The 20,385-nt window shown below is 37.7% G+C and overlaps 2 protein-coding genes across 7 annotated transcripts in view; one reads left to right on the forward strand and one right to left on the reverse strand.

Annotated features, from left to right (window-relative positions):
• Positions 1 to 20,385, forward strand: part of AKAP7 (A-kinase anchoring protein 7) — an 82,847-nt gene that overhangs the window by 27,019 nt on the left and 35,443 nt on the right. For both annotated transcript variants that reach the window (XM_027632167.1, XM_027632159.1), the window contains exons 6-7: positions 494 to 606; positions 9,802 to 9,946. In XM_027632167.1, coding sequence (XP_027487968.1) covers positions 494 to 606; positions 9,802 to 9,946 — 258 coding nt within the window. The remainder of the gene's footprint in view (positions 1 to 493; positions 607 to 9,801; positions 9,947 to 20,385) is intronic.
• MSH5 (mutS homolog 5) lies at positions 726 to 7,043 on the reverse strand. Of its 5 annotated transcripts, none has more exons than XM_027632142.1 (3): positions 6,758 to 7,043; positions 3,392 to 5,881; positions 726 to 2,840 (listed from the first exon to the last, which is right to left on the reverse strand). In XM_027632142.1, the coding sequence occupies exon 2, from the start codon at positions 5,823 to 5,825 to the stop codon at positions 3,399 to 3,401; it is 2,427 nt and encodes an 808-aa protein (XP_027487943.1). In that variant the 5' UTR covers positions 5,826 to 5,881; positions 6,758 to 7,043; the 3' UTR covers positions 726 to 2,840; positions 3,392 to 3,398. The 5 variants fall into 5 exon arrangements, with proteins under 5 accessions (XP_027487943.1, XP_027487935.1, XP_027487950.1 ...); XM_027632134.1 differs by lacking the exon at positions 6,758 to 7,043 and adding an exon at positions 6,615 to 6,720; XM_027632149.1 differs by lacking the exon at positions 6,758 to 7,043 and adding an exon at positions 6,615 to 6,718 and having other exon boundaries at positions 3,392 to 5,826.

The raw sequence follows: 20,385 nt of genomic DNA on the forward strand, positions 1-20,385 counted from the left end.
TAAATCCAGGGCCACACTTAGAGCTTTCACTTTCAAATTTCCTTTGGTCTGAGTGGGAGATTACCCAAATACAGAATAGTGGTTTTGAAGAAAGACAATTCTGTCACATACTTTGAGTTTTTGTAAAGTTTCCAAAACTTTAGTGAGAGCGATTCTTGAACAAGGATAATGTTGAATTCTTATTTTGATAGCAAAAACAGACAGCTCCTTTGGACCAAAAAAATGGACAGCTTTCTAATTGCTTTTATTTTAGTAAAGCCAAATTTGTGACCTGCATTAACTGGAAATGTAAGACCGTTTTCACATGAAATAATATATACCTTTGAAAAAATATGTACCTTTGAAGTTAATTAGAAATCTTCCTGCCTTTAGTACTCATCATCTTGTTTCTTCCATGTGAAGCAACTGTGACTCAAATTACAGTTGAAAGCACATTTTTAAGCATTCTGTTAGGTAATATCTTTGTACCTCTACACTCTTCTCCCCCCCTCAGAGACTATGAAGAAGATATTTCAAGAAAAGGGGATCTTGGCAGGAGAAGAAAGAGCTTTTAAACCACATCTGACCTTCATGAAGTTGTCAAAATCAATGGAGCTACGTAAGCAGGTGAGCTCACATTTCATGTGGATCAGCAGCAATCTAGAAAGTTTAATTTGGAGATGCACAAAGGTGCTGCTTATGCTGTAGCATCATACTCTCTACTTTGTAACCAGCTGAAGAGGTAAGACTTTAAAAATACTTATTTTATTTAATAAAAATAATGTAGTGCAAATACTATATAAACATTAGTCCTGTACTGTAAGTTACCACTCTTGATATTCTCAGTACATTAATATCACAGTCTGTTTTCTGTTGTGAAATTAGGCAAGACCAAAGGCTGAAAGTACTTGTTAAAAATTACAGAACCCTAATTAGGGTGTAGTTTGTATACGCATGCTGTTTGTTTGCAAAGTTTTGTTTCTGTGTAGGAGAAAACAAGCAAGAAAACAGTGAAATTTCTATTTGGATTATGCATAACAGGCAGACTGTCAGTTCCCTCTACTGAATATGCTTTGGTGAATTTCAGAGTAGCGAGTAAGCCCATCTTCTATATTCTCTCTTGCAGGTAGTTATTTCTTGCCTATTTATTAGCTTTTTTTGGACAAAATACAGAAATACATGAAAGTAGGTTATAACTGTCATAAAAATATATAGAAGCAATACTAGTAGACCTATTTTTATTGCATAGTGATTTAACTGTAATACTGTATTGTATTATCTAACATAAGGTATGTCTTCGTAAATTTTTTTTGTTGACCTTCTATAGAATGTTTTATGTGATCCTTTAACATTGTCTAGGAAAATAATTTTCAGAAAAAATATTTTAAATTGGAATTAAATTACATAATATTAATATTTTAAGTTGATTTTTCCCTTAATAGTGGGCATTAAAGAAAAATACTTTAAAATTTAATTAGAAATATCTAAAAATGCTGAAGGTGCACATTTTAATTAAGTAGTATTCTGAAATCAGTAGGCAGAAAGCAGTGAGATTTCAGATACATAAGAAATTTTCAAGGGCACACATACTTGCTCTAAAACAGAAATAAGGACTTATCCACAGGATGCAGGTGGCATATTATAGATATTAAATTTGTGAGCTCACATTAGCTTTTGCTTGTATTAACAGTTTTTTAAAAACACTCATTTTAAAAATCCACAGCTCTTCTAGAATATCAGCTGTTCAGTAATTTAACTGTTTGGTTTAAACATCTAAAACAATCAGGGTGGGGTTTTTGCCATTCTGTTTTCTGGTTGTTTTTTGGCTGGTTCTTTGTTTCATTGGTATTTATCTACCTTCCATGAAATATTAGCCAGGATGCATACTTTCTGTGTGATGATATTCACTGCTGCTGACAGAACCAGGTCAATGTCATTCCAAATCATCTTCCTTAGCCCTCTATAATGCTGGATAATGCATATGGTATTCTAAAGATATACTGTATAGAAAGATACTGTGTATTAAAAATTTGTAAATTTTTCTCTGTCAATTCAGTGTCAGGCATAAGCATTAATCTTTACTATAATTTTTTGTTTCATTGTGTACATGCGTTTAGTTAGATAGTTTCGTGCCTTTACTGAAAGCAGTAAATACAAATACGAAACATAAAAGGAACAATTATTTCGCAGTACGTTTTAATACAATGTCTAGTTGCATTTTGAGATCATACAAGAATATGAAAAGCAAGGAAGGGGGAATGAATGAAAATTACATGTGAAAGCATATGAAAGACCAAATAGTAGTAAAGTGGTTCAGTACAGTTCTCAGGTATAGCTTTATAACTATATTAATTTTTAAATGTAAGTTTCCTTATTTGAGGCAATATTCTTTTAAGTCACTCTCCTCACAATGACATCTAAATTCCACCAAATTTATCTTTTGGGGGAAAAAAAAAAAATCCTTTTTTAAACCCTAATATAGCTATAGGCAGTTTGAAATGCATTTATTCTGAAAAGATTTTAACTTTCCCAGAGTTAAAAATATATTTACAAAACAAGGAGTTTGAGAATTCAGAACTAGGAAAGATCTCAAGAAATAAGCTTTTCATTTTGAAGGCACAGCATTAAGCTAAAAATGGTAAATGCAAAAAACTTGGAAACAGGTATTAATAAAGGATAAAAGCATGAAATAAAGTTCATTAGAAAAGAGCTATATGGTTTACTGTACCCCTCACAGCTTCTTAGATTAAAGGACTCATCTACCTACTCAGAAGTGGGAGCAACACATTCTTCATGCTTAGCTGGACATTCCTGAGATCAGATGCGCCACTGAAAACTTCCCAAAATCACTGTGCTGAGATCTCTGGCATTTTGGACAGAAATGATGGTATAAGAAAAGCCACAGAGTTCATTAAATCCCTCTGTATTTCCATTTATCAGCCTCTTTGTCAGTGGTTTGTATTGTGACAACTGTTACTTGCTGATACGAGCATCTGAGGCACATACTTATTTGGAATCTTTGATGCTGATCCTAAAATGGCTTTAGCACAATACAAAACAATAAGCATTTTGCTTTCACAGTCTTCTAAGACCAGTAGAAATGTGTTGTGATTTTTCTACAGTATATTTTTTTAATCTGTGGTTCTAACAACAGGGACGAAAAATGCACAGACTGGGTGACCCAAGAGCTGAAAGAGGTTCTTAAATTCTCTTCTTTCCCTCTTTCTACACTCATATGGTACACCATATTGAAGTACTTGCTTTAAACAAGAAGAAGAAGGAAGGCTTTAACTATAGACAGTTTGTTAAAAGCTAAATGTACTGTGAGGTGTTATGTCACAGTAAGCATTCTTTAAATTACCAAACTTTCCTACTGAACATAGTGGATAAGATGCAATCTATGCATTTACACATACCCGTTACAGGACTGAGGCTGCAGAAGGTAGCACCTCCTTACTCATGAACTCTTCCAAGTCCAGATGGGGATCATCAAGGTCTAAGCAAAGAAACTTTTCTACAACAGACTTGCATTTTTCCACCCTATCTCCTTTTGAAGGATGATCAAGACATTTGATAGGTTTTCCATTGCGAATCAGTTCTGATATTTCCACTCCTCTTTCAATAATTTTGGCTGGCATTCCTGCTAATGCTGCAATGTTGGCAGCATGACTAACAGTGGACATGCCGTCTTTGATCTGATAGAAAAATATCAACTCATCTCCATCCTGGTGGGTCTCCATGGTCAGATACTCCAGAAGAGGTGTGTCAGGCAGGAGTTCTAGCTGCATTAAACTGTGAAAATTAGTGGAGACAAAGACCTGTGGACACTGTGTTCCTTGTCTGATCCAGTACCTCAGGACAGCAGCCAGAAGGGACAGGCCATCCAGTGTGTTTGTCCCTTTACCAAACTCATCAATAAGTACCAGGGACCTCTCTGTGGCATTGTTTACGGCCTTTGCAACCTGGTTAAGATCAATCATGAAAGTGGAGAGCCCTACAGAAACCGATTCCCTACTGTGGATTCTTGTGTAAATGCCATCAATTACTCCAATCTCTGCCTCTGCTGCAGGGACATAACTGCCAATTAGAGCCATAAATACTATAAGACCTATTTGCTTTAAGTAAACACTCTTTCCAGATGAGTTGGGCCCTGTGATGATCTTTATTCGTCTGGTAGCCTCACCACTGTTCACAGGATTGGCCACGAAAGTCTTTGCACATAGTTCCATGAGTGGATGTCTTCCATCCTTGATGTGGAAGCCGTGGCGGTGAGTAAAGTGAGGTCGGCAGTAGGCGTTCTCCCGGGCCATCGCTGCCAAAGCTAGGAGCACATCTAGGTGTGCAGTGTACTCAATCACACTGTTAAGTACTTCAGACTTCTCCAAGATCTTTGTCTGCAGCTGGTGCATGATAAGTGTTTCCTGGTCTCTGATCTCACAGTGCAAGTCACCCAGCAGGCTGTCTAGCTCCTTAGTCCGAGCACTTCTGTAGTGCAGTTTATCATTTGACAAGAACATGAAGTCCAGGCCTTCAATTTCAAAGTCGCTCTTTTCCAGCATATCTGGTAGCCGTGGAATGGAGAGAAGGAACCCAATCAAAGGTATGTAGATCACACAACAGGAAGGAATATGATCATCCAAAGTCTCCAGTTCTTTTCGTGCCACTTCTGTAAGGAAGTCTGACAATCCCATAAGCTTTCGTTTCTTCTCATCGATAGTGGCGTCCACATTGGGTCTAACAGTGAAGCGGTTCTCTGAGAGGCTGCCTTCAAAGTCTACCACTTTGCTGATTAGATTAGCAATGTAGTGCAGATCATCAGTGAAGACATGTGAAATAGTCTGAAAAAGTTCAATAGTGTTGGGCAGAGAACGACATGTGTCTCTAAGGCACACTGCATTGTATGCTGTTTTATAGAGTGCTTGCCAGTCACTAACTTTTGTGTTGGAAAGAGTCATTCTTTTTAGAATAAGAGGCACATTTTTAATATTCTTGAGGCAGTTTTGAAGAGTGAGGACTGTTTCATGGTTCTGAGCCATCAGGAAGAAGTTGATAACATCCAGCCGTTTGTTCAGCTCTGTCAAGTTCCGAGTAGGTCGTGTGAGCCACAGCCTCAGAAGTTTTTCTCCCCATTTGCATCTGCAGCGGTTTAAAATTCCATATAAGCTGAATCCTTCTTTTAGTCCACTGGACAGCTTGTACACAGAAGGATGGATATCACTTTTAAATATCTGCAGGACACAGTAAGTGTCTTGGTCCATATTCACAGTATCTGACAGCACAAATTTTTTAAAGGCCAAAATAGGAACTGCTATACTGCTGTCTTCAAGCTCAACTCCAACCCTTCTCCTGTCTAGAAACTTAAGGAGGCCCCCTAAGGCTCGTATCATGAGTGGGCTTTCAAAAGGGATGATTGAGGACAAGTAGAGAATTTTCTCTGTTGCAGTCATATGAGATGGGATAAATGGAAATTGCCTAGATAGGATCCTTTGCTTGCTGACTTCTAGACCAAAATCTATATTAGGAAACAGGACAATTTCTGGTTTTCCAGTGTCTTTATCACCAGCAGTAGCTGTTAGGTTGGTCAGGAATTTGGCAATATTCTGGTCCTGTTTTGCACTGGTCACTATGCATTGAGGATTAAGTTCCTCAGTCACTTTTTGCAGTAGCTTGAGGTCTTCATTATCAGGTATTTCAGGCATGAAGTAGACTGAGCAATCTTCTGTATCATAATAAGTAATTGCCAGCTGCCCTGCATACCACAAAACAGACATGTGTGTCTCAGAGCCCTCTTGGTCCTCTTGTTCAGGCCCAGGCAAGGCATGGCTTGTGGCTGATGTGGCACTCATTCTGTTGGAGAGAGATATTTTTATTTACAACTCATCCAAAAGGTCCTGAGAAGCAACTGTAATTGACAAGAGGAGGTTAACACTCACTCTTCCAACTCTGGAGAAACTAAGAATCTACCAGGTGTTAACAATAAATGTTCAAGTGGAAAAGATGCAGCCAGCATCTGAAAAGATACAGCTGCCATCTGCTTCCAAGCAAGGTGTAACAGAGCAAACTACCAGCAATGCTGGATTTACAGTTTTTCTTTGTATTCTTTATTTTTTTAAAGTATGTATGTATGCCCAAAATACCCATAAATACAGTCATGTACATGGGCATGTATATATCCATGTAAAGAATCATCCTCCCTCAGAGGTATGTGAGACACACATGTGCTGACCTCAGCTCCTCATAGCAGTGCAGCCCATAACCTGACCATCATTTCAGGGTCCCAGCCCGGTATTTATGTAGCACTATCACACAGCACCAGTTTCAATACAAGTACATAAGGGATCAGCCATATTAATCCCCTGTCACCACCCCACTTCCAACCCTCTCTCACCTCTTCCCCCTCTATTCACCCTCCTCACCACAGGCGGGCAGCTCGTCTGGGCTGCTGCCTCTCCTTGTAGCCCAGAAGTGTTCTCCTGACCCCCCTTCCCCTGTCTCTCCCGCGCTCAGGCTCCCCCCGCCGCCGGGCCCCGTCAGGATGGCCGGGCCACCGCCCCACCGCCCCGCTATCCCGCCGCCGCCCCGCCGCACACGGCGGGCCTGTCCCGGCAGAGCCCTCCGGCCCCGCGGGAACAGACCCTCAGTTGCACGCGGCCTCCCGGCTGGATGGAAGCGCCCCAGCAGCGTGCTGGGTGTGCGGTCTGGTACATGGGACTCGAGGCTGCTTGCGTCTATGTTAAGGTCCATCACCACTTGAGCCCTCCTGCCCCTGGTCCCACACCTAGTTCCAGCCCCTGGCTCAGACTGCGTCTTGGGAGCAGCCACGGGGACTGCGGTTTCACTGCAGGCTGGGGACAGCAGGCTGCACCTTTGCGGTGTGCACACAGGGGAGGCATAGGCACAGATAACAGACATGGCAGGGCTACCAAAGGCTGTGTCGCTGATGCGCTGCCAGGCCTGCAGGAGGTCCTCATGCCATGCCTCTCTAGGCCCACGTTACACAACCATGTCCCTTTACAGGCATCATCCATCCATTACAGTTCTTCCTTCAAGAGGCAGATGTCTTCCTCCTGCACCAAACGCTTCAAAATGGCCTCTCAAGCACTCGTTTCTCACCCCCTCATTATGGTTTATCTCTATAATCAGCATCTATACTATTCCCATGTGGCAACAACTTTTCTCTTTCATCTCTACTGCTCCAGACCCTTTCAGTTAAGAAATGAGCCATGCCCTTCCCATGCACCTGCTTTGTTTCATCCTTTCACATCACACAGGCAGCACTCTAGCAATTGCTCCAGTTACTAAAAATATCATAGTTTTGCCATGGCTGCTTTTCCAAATACATTTCAGTAGTGCATCACAAGCAACTCAATTCCTGAGCATTCAGCATTTGATTCATACCTTACCAATCTGCCTTTGACAAGCAACATCCCTGCCTCTTGTAAATGTTATTTTTCTATTGGAGCGTGAAGTTGTGATTTTTATCTTTTCCTCATTTCATTCCAGAAGTACTCAAGGCTTCATATTTTGACAAGTGTTCTCCTGGCTGAAAAGGTCTTTTTTTATTACTAATTGATGTCTGACTGGATTTCAAAGAACTGTCAGCCAAAAAGCAAGGAATGATAATTTAATTTCAAAATAACTTTAGTACATAACGACTAATCTAGCCATAGAAATCAAATTTCAAGTAGTGATAGTGAGGATGGAATTAATGTAGTCTTCCAAGGAGATCATGTTCCTGAAATGAAAAACATCCACCACTAGATGTCATAATTTCAGAGATTAAGGAAATAGACATTTCTGACCTTCACTAAAGTAAAATTATGGGGACCAGAAGTCTCTAAATTAGACTTCAGTGAACCAGATGTGCGGGTACTTATGGAAGCAAAGTCCTTCTGAAGCTAGTAATTTTGTACCTAAGTAAAAGGTCAGTAGACATACCAACTCTAAGCCTATCTTGCATATGTGTAACTTTAAATGAAGCATCACAAGAAATGCATGAATGTAATGCTCAGATGAATGCATACAGTGTAATGGTATAGTGAGGAAGAAGACAGTGTATGCTCCTTTCAGGGTGTGTGGTGAAGAGGGACCTTTTCAGTGCAGAAGGGTTTACTAAGAAAAGGAGGAGGCCCTAAGAAACACATACAGAGACCCAAACCTGACCAACGAATGATAAGGGAAGTAGTAACAAGAGCCAAAGCTGGTCAGCCCCACAGACTAATAAAGACATGTGGAGTGTGGGGATGTTCATTGCAGTAGGACTGAGGACCTTGTCAAATGAGATGGTAAGAGAAAGGAGGCAAACAGAAGCAAAATATACAGAGACACAAACCTGTTAAACTTAACACACAAATCCAAGAAACAAACCTTCTCAGTCGTACTAACTAAGGGCCTGTCAAGAAACTACAGGCAAACTGGGACTTTGCAGCTGTTGGGAATGTAAAACTGAGGGTCTGAGATGTTGGGAGGGGGACTTGGTTGTACTGTGCAAATGGATGGGGGATGTGGGAGGTGCAGGGGAAGAACAAAAGAGGAGTGGACAGAATTGGCTGCAAAAGGGGCCAGTCTGTTTAAAATAAGACTGCTGGGCATGCTTGTCTGATGAGCTGAGCAGCTGACTGCTGGAGGCAAATATCTGTATCCTCCCCAAACTGTGTGTGTGAGGACCTGTCCTCAAGCTGGACCAGACAGCAAGTGAGGGACCTGTGGGGTCAGTAAGAGGTCTGCAATTTGGGCAGGGGTGCCAGGTGGACAGAGGGACCATGGTCGTGCTTTGGGGATGCACAAATGTGCATGTGAGCATGGAGAGGGCCATGTGCGTGCCTACACTGCTGACTTTCTGTCTCTGCCAGGGGCTACCTGCACCTGTGTCTCCTGTGAGCCCTGTAGGTGGGTGCTGTTGAGGGCAGTGGCATCCCATGTAGCCAGCCATGTCTATGTCCTTTGAGCATGTGTGCGTATCTCTGAGAGGTGAAAGCAGCAGGTACATCCGTCAAGACTCTGGGGCTCCGGGACACTGGACTGGGCTCCAGCAGCCAGGCAGTAGGGAGCCCTGGGCAGGAGATACTGGAGGTAGCATCCCTACTAGCATCCCATAGCATATAGTAATGATACCTAAATAGCAAACAGCATTATTGTGAGGCAGATTGAAGGAGAAAATAGCGAATTTCTACGGAGATCATATATTTTAATTGAAGATGCAAAGGAATTCGCACTCCTAAACTCTTAAAATAACTACTGAAATTATGTTTTCTGAAAACAGCCTAACAGAAAATTTAGTATGTTATACTTCATATATGCAAAACTTCATGATTCCAGTATTATAAATTATGGTAAGTTTTTAGATTTATTGAGTTAAAAAAGTCTAGTGCTGGTAAAATACAACCACATTTTCCTGTGTGGTGATTTTAAAGACTCAGAAAACTGCCCTTGACATACATTTGAGATGCTTCCTTGAAGTAGCATGCCCAGTGATGACAGAAAAAATAGTTCCCACTGACATGTTCCATGAACACTGTTGCAAACCATTGGAAATTAAAGCAGTTGTAGCATTGGGTATGTCTGTTTGTTTCCTACAGGACTGAAGAAGTGATAGAAAGGAGGAATAATGACACTTTTATTTCATTGTTTAAGTTCTGCAACAGATAGTGCTTACCTGAAACAGGAGATTCGGCGTATTGTTGTTTCTGTATTCTTTTTGCATCTTGAAGAAGTTTTCCAGCCTGACTATAATTCTGATTAAAATAAAAACTATAAGAATCAACTACGAAATTTCAGCCTTCTAGTAGAATGCCTAATTGAATTTTATGTTGCTTTTTAAAGGTGAAAAAAATTGACTCCAACCTGTATGAAGATTTCAAAAGCCATTATTTTGGAGATGAAATCTTGCACCGCTTTGATCTTTGCTCCATGTTGAAAAAAAAGCAACCAAATGGTTACTACTACTGTGAGTCCTCTATTGTTTTTGGTAAGTACATCTTCATTTTTGTCCTATCAATTGTGTCTCTGAGTTATATGCATGAAAAACTTTTATATTTTGGAGTGTACATTAGGTGATTCCTGTAATTTCCATGGAGTCTGACAGAAATCTGTCCGTCAGCCCTGGCTCTGCAGGAACTCTGTGCAGTGATTCTTGCTGACAGCTAAAGTTTATTTTCAATTATCCATCCCCAGAATCCCATTCCATTTCTCATCCTAAAATGAGTGTTTAAGATTAGTGAGATGTATCACTCTCCAGAGCTGCTCATCTCTCTGTTGACTTTAAAGATGAGTTGCGTGACTAAGTTAGATTAGACACAGTAACTATAGATGATTAAAGCTAAGTGAAATGTCTGATTTGGCGGAGATGTGACCTTACTTGGACTATATTCATATACAGAGAAAATTTCAGTGTTACCACAGATTTGGTAATAACTCTAAGACTTTAAATATTGTACATTTAAACATTGTGACACCTTGCTAGATTATTACAATGCTAGAAATCACAGTTGTGTTCTACTGCTTTATCTGAACAGAAATACCACTGTTAAAAGTTAGTGCTGCTTCCAGGCCTGTGTGTAGGGCTTTGGTGACAATTTGGTTTCTCCCCTGTAGTACCTTTTTTCTGGTGCTGCAGCATTGCTAGTGGAAATGCTTACTGGTTTGGAGGATTGTTTTGAGGACTTGTAATTAAATACTGGCACAATACTTTAAACATGTCAGGTGCCTCGCAAATGCTAATTACTGTCAATGTTTTTGTTTGCACTTAGGATCATCTTTATTTAGCTTAAGTAGACTGTTAAAAAACAAATCAAAAGAAGCACAGCAGAAAAAAGTGTAGGATGAGACAAAACTATTGTAAAATCCAGATCAGTCAAAATCAAAGTGAGATATTTTTATACATATCTATCTATCTAATTTATTACCTTGTGTTATGCATGTCTCATAGTTATGTTTATATTTGTATATATAACTATATATATAATGTCTTCTGTACATGTTTGTAGATTTAAATATTATCTATGTGCATCCAAATGCTTAAGAGAAAGGGAAATTATAAGATCATTTAACATGGTATTAAATTTTTATTTGGGTGAAATTGAGGCTCCGTTATTCACAAATATACCTCAGAGTATTTTAGAATATGTATCTGATTAAGGAATTTGTTAAATAACTCATAAAAAAAAAAAGGCTTTTTAGCAGTACAGTTTGTAAATATTGACAATGTTATTTCCCAAACATTTGTTTAAATCTCTCTTCTTGAACTTGTTCGGTTCCTGACATCTCAGAATGCTAAAATGGGACAGTCTTTCAGAAGTCTTTTGAATGTGAGTGCCATTAAATGGTTTATATCGTCAGTCAATCAACTAGTATTCAAAGCAAGAATCACATATTTGTTTGGCTTTGACTCAATCCTGGTATGACAGTGCATGAAGAATTTATGTGTCATTTTCACAGTCCAAACAGAACTCTCCTTTGAATTATTTTTACATGAGCACTACATATGGCTTTCTTCTAGGCATAGTATTTGAATGCATGTTCTTCACTGATATCAGACTAAGAAAATGCACTATTATTATCCCTATTATTATTATTATTATTTTTTCATGGACTTAGATGCATCTTGGTGAAATACATGCATTTAATTTTTTGGTTTTGTACATGTCAATATATATTTATTTAAAGCAAACAAATGAAGGAAAACAGCGTTATTGAAACAGAGTTTAAATGACTTGTTTTTTCATTTCAAAGAAGAAGATAAAATTTTAATGAATTTTGAAAAATAAATTTTAAAATGTTTTAAAATGTGATCTGAATAGAGTTTTTTGTAACTTTAGGTAGCTAGGACATAAAAATAAATACAGGAGGGGGTTAATGCAGTTCTATTAATACATTAGAAATAGTGACATTTGAAAACTACTTAATACAGACAAAACACTCTATCCTGGTCTACTTCTTTCTACATGTACATGCACTCAAGCAATTATCTTCTTTCCTTGAACTGCACAGAAAATACAGAAACAGAATTGACTTCTTTTCATCTAGAGTTTGGTCAGACTTGAATGTTATTCATCTAATAAGATGAAAACATCTAAAATGCGGTTAGAATTAGTGTTAAAAATCCATACACAACAATGACTTGCATACTGCTGTGACCTGGCAGCCAGGAGGGCCAACCATTTCCTGAGGGGCATCAGGCAAAGCATCACCAGCCGGTTGAGGGAGGGATTGTCCCTCTCTGCTCTGCACCAGTGTGGTCTCACCTTAAATATTGTGTGCAGTTTTGGGCACCACAATATAAGAAAGATACTAAGCTATTAGAGAGTGTCCAAAAGAGGACAGTGAGGATGCTGAAGGGTCTGGAGGGGAAGCCATATGAGGAGCAGCTGAGGTCACTTGGTCTGTTCAGCCTGGAGGAGACTGAGGGGAGGCCTCGTTGCAGTCTGCAGTGTAGTGAGAAGAAGCAGAGGGGCAGGTACTGATCTCTTCACTCTGTAGGCAGTATGAAGTTGTGTCAGGTGAAGTTTAGTTTGGATATTGGAAAAAGGTTTTTCACCCAGAGGGCGGTTGAGCACTGGAATAGGCTCCTGGAACAGGGAAGTGGTTACAGCACCAGGCCTGTTCAAGAAGTGTTTGAAAAACACTCTCAGGCACATAGGGTGATTCTTGGGATGTCCTGTGTAGGGCCAGGAGTTGGACTTGATGATCCTGATGGGTCCCTTCCAACTCAGCATATTCTATGATTATCTGGCTAATAAGTGCCACAGCACATATCAGCTGCACATTTTAAAAGCATATTTAAAAATATGGGAACGAAAAGAGATCAATATGAATAAAGGCACAAGTAAAACACCTGCTGAACTGCATCAATATGCACAGCAGGTAATCAGGCTTTTACAGTATGTTACGTAGCAGCATCCACTATCTTCAGCAGAGCCTACATCTGAACCAGAAGTTTTCTCTTCATCTGTGTGCCAGCCCCACAGGGTATGTATTCAGGAGTTAAAAATTGATGTGACAGTAAGGGTAATGTTGAAGCTTCACACTCGAAGTAGAATTCAGTTTACTGTTTAAAGCCACCAAAACAGCAAGCCAACAGTGTCCTTCTCCAGACTACCTACCTCATGGCAGTTGTTGTATGTCACCTCAAATCCCAAAGAAGACCATTGAATGCTGGAATGAGTCGAGCTTCTCAATATGTACTCCTTCACCTGAATAATAGGTCAGTTCTTTATATCATGGTAAACATGTTCAATAGACCCTCTGACCGTCAAAGGGAGCATTACGTAAATCTTCTTATGTCAAATATGCCTTTAGCATTAAGTATCTCACTTAAATATTTTCAGAATCCGTTAATGAAGATTTTTGTAGACTTGTTTCAAAGAAAATTTGTGTATAGTAATATAATGTAAAATGAGATTGTATACACATTAAAGAAAATTGTCACATACCAAGCTGTTTTCTGTGATGTTTCTCCTGGGTGGCTTGTTAGAAGACTTCCCCTATGCTATCTCTGAGATAGAAGAACTTAAAGAAGTCTGTTCCTTGGTGGAAACCACCCAGCAGGTTCTCTTACTTTCTGCGCAGTCAGAATTCATATACCTGGAATGTGGCCCAAGCTGCAGGTTAAAGTACTGTTGCAAGCCCCCTTAATCCTTGCAATCTAGCAGCAGCAGTATGGAAAATGACATATCAGACTACAGACATCTGTTTTATCTGGATAAAAGCATAATAGTGAGGTAAAAGATAATACTTCTTGCTGCTCAAATAATACCTCAAACAAATGCCTTTTTAAGTTGCAGAACATTAGGAGGTCAATTCGCTTTTCAGTGGAACTTTCTACAAGTTTGGTGTCTAGTCTGACCTTGTCACCAGGTTACTCTACAGTCTCTCTGAGATGGGAGACACCTGCAGAAAGTCATTCTTTCCATCCTAAAATGTGTGTCTAAGACAATCAGGATCTAAAATATGTGTATGATAGGCAAACGCGAGTCTAAGATACACTGCTTGAACAGTTGTTAATATTGTTAATTAGCTTTCTTGCTAATTATATATATGAAGATAAAATTTTCAACTAAATAGCAAAAAGATACATTATATTTGCAATCTTTAAGTGTCTGAGGGAGATCAATAACTTTGTGAACAGAACATGTTTCAAAAAAAGTAATTCTTGCAATTGCTGGTGTTAGGCTATTTGAAACACTTAAGTAACATTTTAGTTTAATAAACTTAATTAGGATGTTGTGGTGCCGTTTATGCTTCCACATTACATTTTACGATGTTAGCCAGGCAGCTGCTCAACACCCATGTCTCAAAGAAAGAATGAGATGCTTCTTGTGGTACCTTGTATATGAACTCTACAGATTGAAGATAAGTTTGTCAGCAATAGGTTTGGAAATACCCACAGGGAAGAAAGAATTACAGAAGAAAGAATAACAGAAGACAGACGAACAGGATTCATCTGCACGTGAAACAGAAAATAGATAACGTTACTCTATGAACCCCAAATAATACTGAGAAGAAATAGAAGACTGAAAATAAAAGAATTGGAAACCAACTGATAGTTGGATAGATTGTCAACATCCCTCAGTTTGCTCTTTATAAAAATGCACTTACAGTATCAAGCAAAAAATACAGTAGTATTTCACCTTCATCATCAAGGAAGAAGAGGGTTCAAATACAGAATACAATATGAAGTTTTCCCAGTTTGTCTGAAATCTTTTTGAATTGGACACTAGCTTAACTGAAAAAAAGACTGGCATTTGTTTCCTTTAGGTGCTCTCCTGCTTCTCCATCTACAGATGGTTTGACCTAAATGTGATTGATTTTATTCATATAGCAATTGAATATTTTCTCACATTGGAAAGAGCAAAAGTAACCAATAGTTCTCTTGTTTTAATTGTCCAGATTCTACATCCTGCAAAATTACACATATTGTGTGTTGGTTTTTTTTTTACCTTCCTTCTTAATTGTATGAAATTAATCACTTCTTCTAAAATAATGAATCGTTCTTTGATTTTATCTGTTATGTGCCCTTCTTTTTCTGTAATTTCAAAATACCCGTAGGTCTGTTTCTTTCACTTTTTGATAGTCTATTTGTAGCCTGACTTCTGCTTTCTCCACCCTGTTAGGTTATGAATAACTGTTTTTGAGTTTGTTGCATATCTGTGGCACTCCTCCTAAATTTTAATTATTAGCTGTCATATTGCTTCTGGATAAAAATGTTCTGGGTAGTTTCCCAGGGGCTATTTCTTAACATTTGAAATTAGTCATTTATTCACTGTTTGTGTTGAGTTTATCCAGAACTCCTTCAATTTTGTGCATGCAGTATGCTTAGTAAGTCTTTGCCCACATAAAATCCAACAGGTATTGCATGCCAATCAGAGAAGTCTTTCCCTAAAGCACTATTTCTCAACAGAGTCATGTGGTAGAATATTGACTTATAAAAATAGTTCTTTTAAACATGGCAGAGAAAACTCACATTTTGGTTATTAACCTAGAAACCATGCTCTTTATGGACAGTGACTGGAAAGCAGTGATTTGTGATTTCTTACACACATCAAATATTTTTCAATTCTTTAATGAGAATATAATAGCAATATATTTCATGTATGTATTGCTACTTTGGGCAGTTGCTTCTGTATTTGGTGATTTTCTGCGACTGAAACATTGACCATTAGTATAGCATTTTTCATAATGAGATAGCATTTTATATTAATTTCATAGTATCAGTTATAACTTAAAAGCTCTATGGATTCATACTGCTGTGGATAAGGAGAAGAGGCTGATTGAGAGGGAAGTAACCAATGTGGTTTGAAAGTGAGAATTTTAATTTCAGAATAATATTTCATTGTTCTGAGGCAAATTCTAATGTTTGAGCTTTATAAAAATGCACTTACAGTGTCAAGCAAAAAATACAGTAGTATTTCACCTTCATTGTTGGCAAATGTGTGACAAACTTCATTAGAAAGTGACAGGGAGCTTCAAAGACAAGAACATGATGTTTAGAATTCAATCATTCATCTACTAATACTGAAAGTAAGTAAAAAACCTTTTCATCACTTTCTGTGATTATGAGATTTATTTATTGTATTTGATTATGAAATTTGCTTTGTTGTACAGCGTAATTTTTGCTATTCTCTTTTTAAAATACCAAAATGTAATTCTGTTCGAAAGACTATTTTCCTTTTGTTTATCAACAAAAAAGTAGTGATCTGTTTTTGTGCCAGAGCTGTTATCAGTAGTTGAAAATAAGTGAAAATAAGACTTTCTAAAATGTTTTTTAAAAATCTGTTCAAACAATAGAATAAAAGTGATGAAGTATATCTAACAGAAAGCACAAAAACTTATTTGACATCAGAAAGACTGTGATTCATAACTGAAAATTCAGTAGAGTATATGAAAAAGACAGAATTGATTTTTTACAACATAACATAGTATGCTGTAAAATACAGTTTAATAACATCCAGCAGCTTTTTTGTGTCTTAAGTATTTGTGATTTAAAGATATTTTCCTCAGCAGACTTTTGTGTCCAAACAACATATTTGTTTCTAAATTTAATATATTAAAGTTACATTGAGAATATGCAAAACATTAATTTCAATATATTAACAAAACGGTAAACAGACCACCTACATGAGGAATAAACAAAATATGTAATATTCTTTCATTGAATATATCAGTAAAAGATAATTAATTTTTATTCTTAACATCTTCCTAGCTAGCAAGTTATTTTTCTTGACACATATTTGTTGTATAGTCTTATCATCAAATAGAAGGTATGTTTGATTTACTGTAATTGAATTAGGCTCTTCTGCAGATTCTCTGAGGAGTGTTTTTCAGTAGTTTGAAGGATCTGGAGTGAAAGGAAAACCAGTTTTCCACTGTTCAATTGTCATGATTTTTCAATTGTTGATGGTTAGTGCAGAGCTCAAGAGATTGTCCAGTGCGCTGCATGGTTGCACAAAGAGTCTACTAGGCTTCCTACCTAATTCCTGTGAGATATTCTAAAATAAGATATGTTTGCAGATCAGTAGTGATCTGTACTTCAGGGGTAATGCAAACACTGACATAAAAATGTAATTGTTGGGGAAAAGGGCTTGTTTTGAGTAATACCACAACTTGCATTTCTCTTTCACAACAGTACTCAGCAATGAGTAGAAACAGGTGTTTCTAGGATAGAAACAGTGTTTTTCTTATTTTAGACTACGTAATATATTTTCGAAGCCTCTAGTGTTTGTAAAAGTAGGGTGTTTTCAGTGGAAATAATTTCAAGATAAAATGTGACAGATTTTAAAGACACATTGTTAATGTGACTTACAGTGTCATTTCATGTTTCCTAGAAAGCCACAATGCGCTGTTTCTTATGGAAACAGTAGAATGTAAGAGCAAGATTACATCAATCACAAGCTGAAACATGACATTATTGTCTGAACAATAGCCTGCCAAGTTACTTGGTTTTAATCTATTCTTAAACACAACAGAAAGGGTCATCACAGTGCCTGCTGAATACATAGTATACAATCTTATATTTTTCAAATGAAGATCAAATATTTAAGATCTGAATTGGCATTTAATGACAGGAGAGAGAGCTGAACGTCTTTTCTGTTTATAAGAGAGTTAGGCAGATCTATTGGGTATGAAGAGTTGGAGGTGTTACTCATGCAGTATAGAGCTGGAAGGGTGACATACAACTCATAAACAGGTTGCTATACTACATACATGAAGACTTTTGATTTTTTCTTAGTGAAGTATGTCTGAGTCTGCATGTGAGTCCTTATTTGTCAGCCATCCAGCAGGAGACAGTCCAGCATTGTGCTTAATCCCCCTGTCCCACATCTTGAGCACTTACCAGAGGGTGTGGGTGAATGCAGAAGGGGGCCAAACCTTGCCATTTACAGCCAGTAATAAATGGCTGAGCAATGCATAAGAATTAATGTGGGTTTTTTACACTGCCGTTCATGCTAATGACAATTCCTCATCTGTTCCATTGTAAGATTAGATGTGTTAACCACCCATGGCATAGGCTCTCTGATATTACTTTAGTGGTTTAATGTACCTCACTTGCCTGTGCTGTGGAACTGACAAGGGGCACTTGGAATCAGGTGGAGATGACAATGCTAAATGCAGCTGTTCTTCCTGCTTCTCAAGTGTTGGCTATTAGGTTGATGCTATAGTGTTTAGCTATGTTCTAATTTCTGCACCAACATCAGTAGCTTAGGAGGTTTACATGACCAAAGCATTCATATTCACACTTACTGGACATACTTACAGACATCTGAAGTGAGGCTTCCAATTTTTTAAGTTTCTCTAAACTTGTCCACCCTGTATTTTCTGAGGCAAGAGTGGATTCACACTGCTTGCATTCTGAGCAGATATCTGGGTGTATGTGGTGGTCAAAGTGCTGATCTTGACACCACAGACTTCTCTTCACCTGGATTTGGATTAGCTAGAGTGAGCTAATCCAAAGAAGAGTGAGCTCTTCTTGTCTTCTCTAGACTGCATGGTTTTACTTTAGGTAAATAGTTTGATTTCTGAAGTCCCAAGACACTACAGTTGACCCTTTCACACATACTTTTAAAAGCCTCTGCTATTACTTTATGCTTTGCAAAGAACAGATTTGTCTTAAAGAATTCTGAGTAGCCATCCACAGCCTATAGATTACAGCAGAAAGTAATTGCTGACTGAAGACTGTTTAAAAAAACCTTTTACCTTTTAAAATATTTATTTAGAGAAGCAGTGAAAATGCCACAATTTCATTTTAATACCTAGGCACTCTTTCCATAGCTTGTTTATTTTTTTTTAATGTTTAAGGTGCTTTGAATCAAAAACCCTAGATACTGAACTTTATTGCTTTAATCAAGAGAACAAAAGCTTTTCTTATACATAAAACTGTTCCTAATTAAATACTTTGGGAAAGTGGGTCAAGCTGAACAGGAACAAAGCACTCTCTTATTCCAAAATAAAAGCTTTCACATATGGAATTATTCAAAAACAGCTCTTAGTACTTTAAAATTCCCAGGCAGTGTTAATCTGTCTTATCTTTCAAATGCAGGCAAGCTCTATAGTTTTCTTTCCCTATTCCTATCGTATTGCAAACACAAAACACATTGGATGTTAAAAATTTGCATCAGTTGATTAGGTTGTGATACCACCTTTGGCAGAAGAGGAGATTTGTTAGTGTATCTTTAATATTAAAAATGTTATTTTCACATGAAAACAAGTAAAAGCAATCATTATTTTACATGGAAAATATACCTGCTTATGGATGTACTCTTTTAGAAGATTGTGTCGAATTCTTGGTGATCTTTATTATTGGTAAATTCTACTTTCTATACATTGAAATTTTCTTTCCTGACACTTACAATACCTTAAATAACACACCATCCACAATTCAGATTAGCTGTTACATCATTTGCTTCTTCCATTTGTCTTGCAGTTATCTAGTTAGAGCTTCTCACATTTTTTTTCCAGAAATATAGAGAATATCTGGTTTATCTTTCTTCATAATTCATTACCTGGATTGATTTGAATGTACTTAGTGGTTATTTATATTCTTGGGGACAGCTTTTCTTAATTTCTGAGAGCACACATGAAGGCATACTGTTTCTCCAAATGGAGTTTTCAATGTTATAGTACAAGTCTTTCTATACAGGCATAAAATCCCATGCATTTCAGAGTAAGCCTAAATCTGTAATTTGAAATACACGTGTAAATCATAATGCCTTAGTTATTTTAGAACTATTGCACATACATTCCTGATGAAGAGTCATCTGTATTTTTACTTCTTCTCTGTATCATGGGGCCTTTATATGACCAGTTTTCACAATGATGCTGTATTTATTCAGGTGCTTATGAGGAACAAGGGCTAAGAGGTTTTAAAAATTTATTTCTTTCTGATGTATTATCTGTGCTTTCAATTTTAAACTCTCCAATCACCTTCAGTCCTTTTCTTCTTTCTCAATTTGGTAGTTCAATGATACAGGGCCAGTGGTGGTGGGGCTTACCTAATGAGGTTCTAAGGAAAAGAAAATTATTTGGGGAGAATATTGCTCTGTGCTAGAATAGATTTAAAGTTAAGAATCGTACAGTAGAGTACACTAGTGTGTACAAAATATTTTTGAATATTTGAATATTTTTGAGCTTCTACTTAGCATCCTTCTTGTCTAGATGAGTTGCACTGCTCAAACACACGGAATTAGTCAGCTGCATATATCTACTAAGTTTGTCTTCTGTAGCAGTAGCTATTCTGACTATAGCTTTTTTATTTGAACACTTATGTCTTTATTGGTTTATTTAATATGGAAGAATCTGTAAGGGGCTACATTCTGTCATGTATACATTTTTGCAAATTTGTATTGTAATGATCTGTCAGTGCAGTTATATTAATAATTTTGTACTAGTAGTGCAATTATAGTAAGAGATTTA

This window comes from Corapipo altera, unplaced genomic scaffold, assembly GCF_003945725.1.
Source record: "Corapipo altera isolate COAL_440 unplaced genomic scaffold, ASM394572v1 2b, whole genome shotgun sequence".
In the NCBI taxonomy this organism is placed as follows: domain Eukaryota; kingdom Metazoa; phylum Chordata; class Aves; order Passeriformes; family Pipridae; genus Corapipo; species Corapipo altera.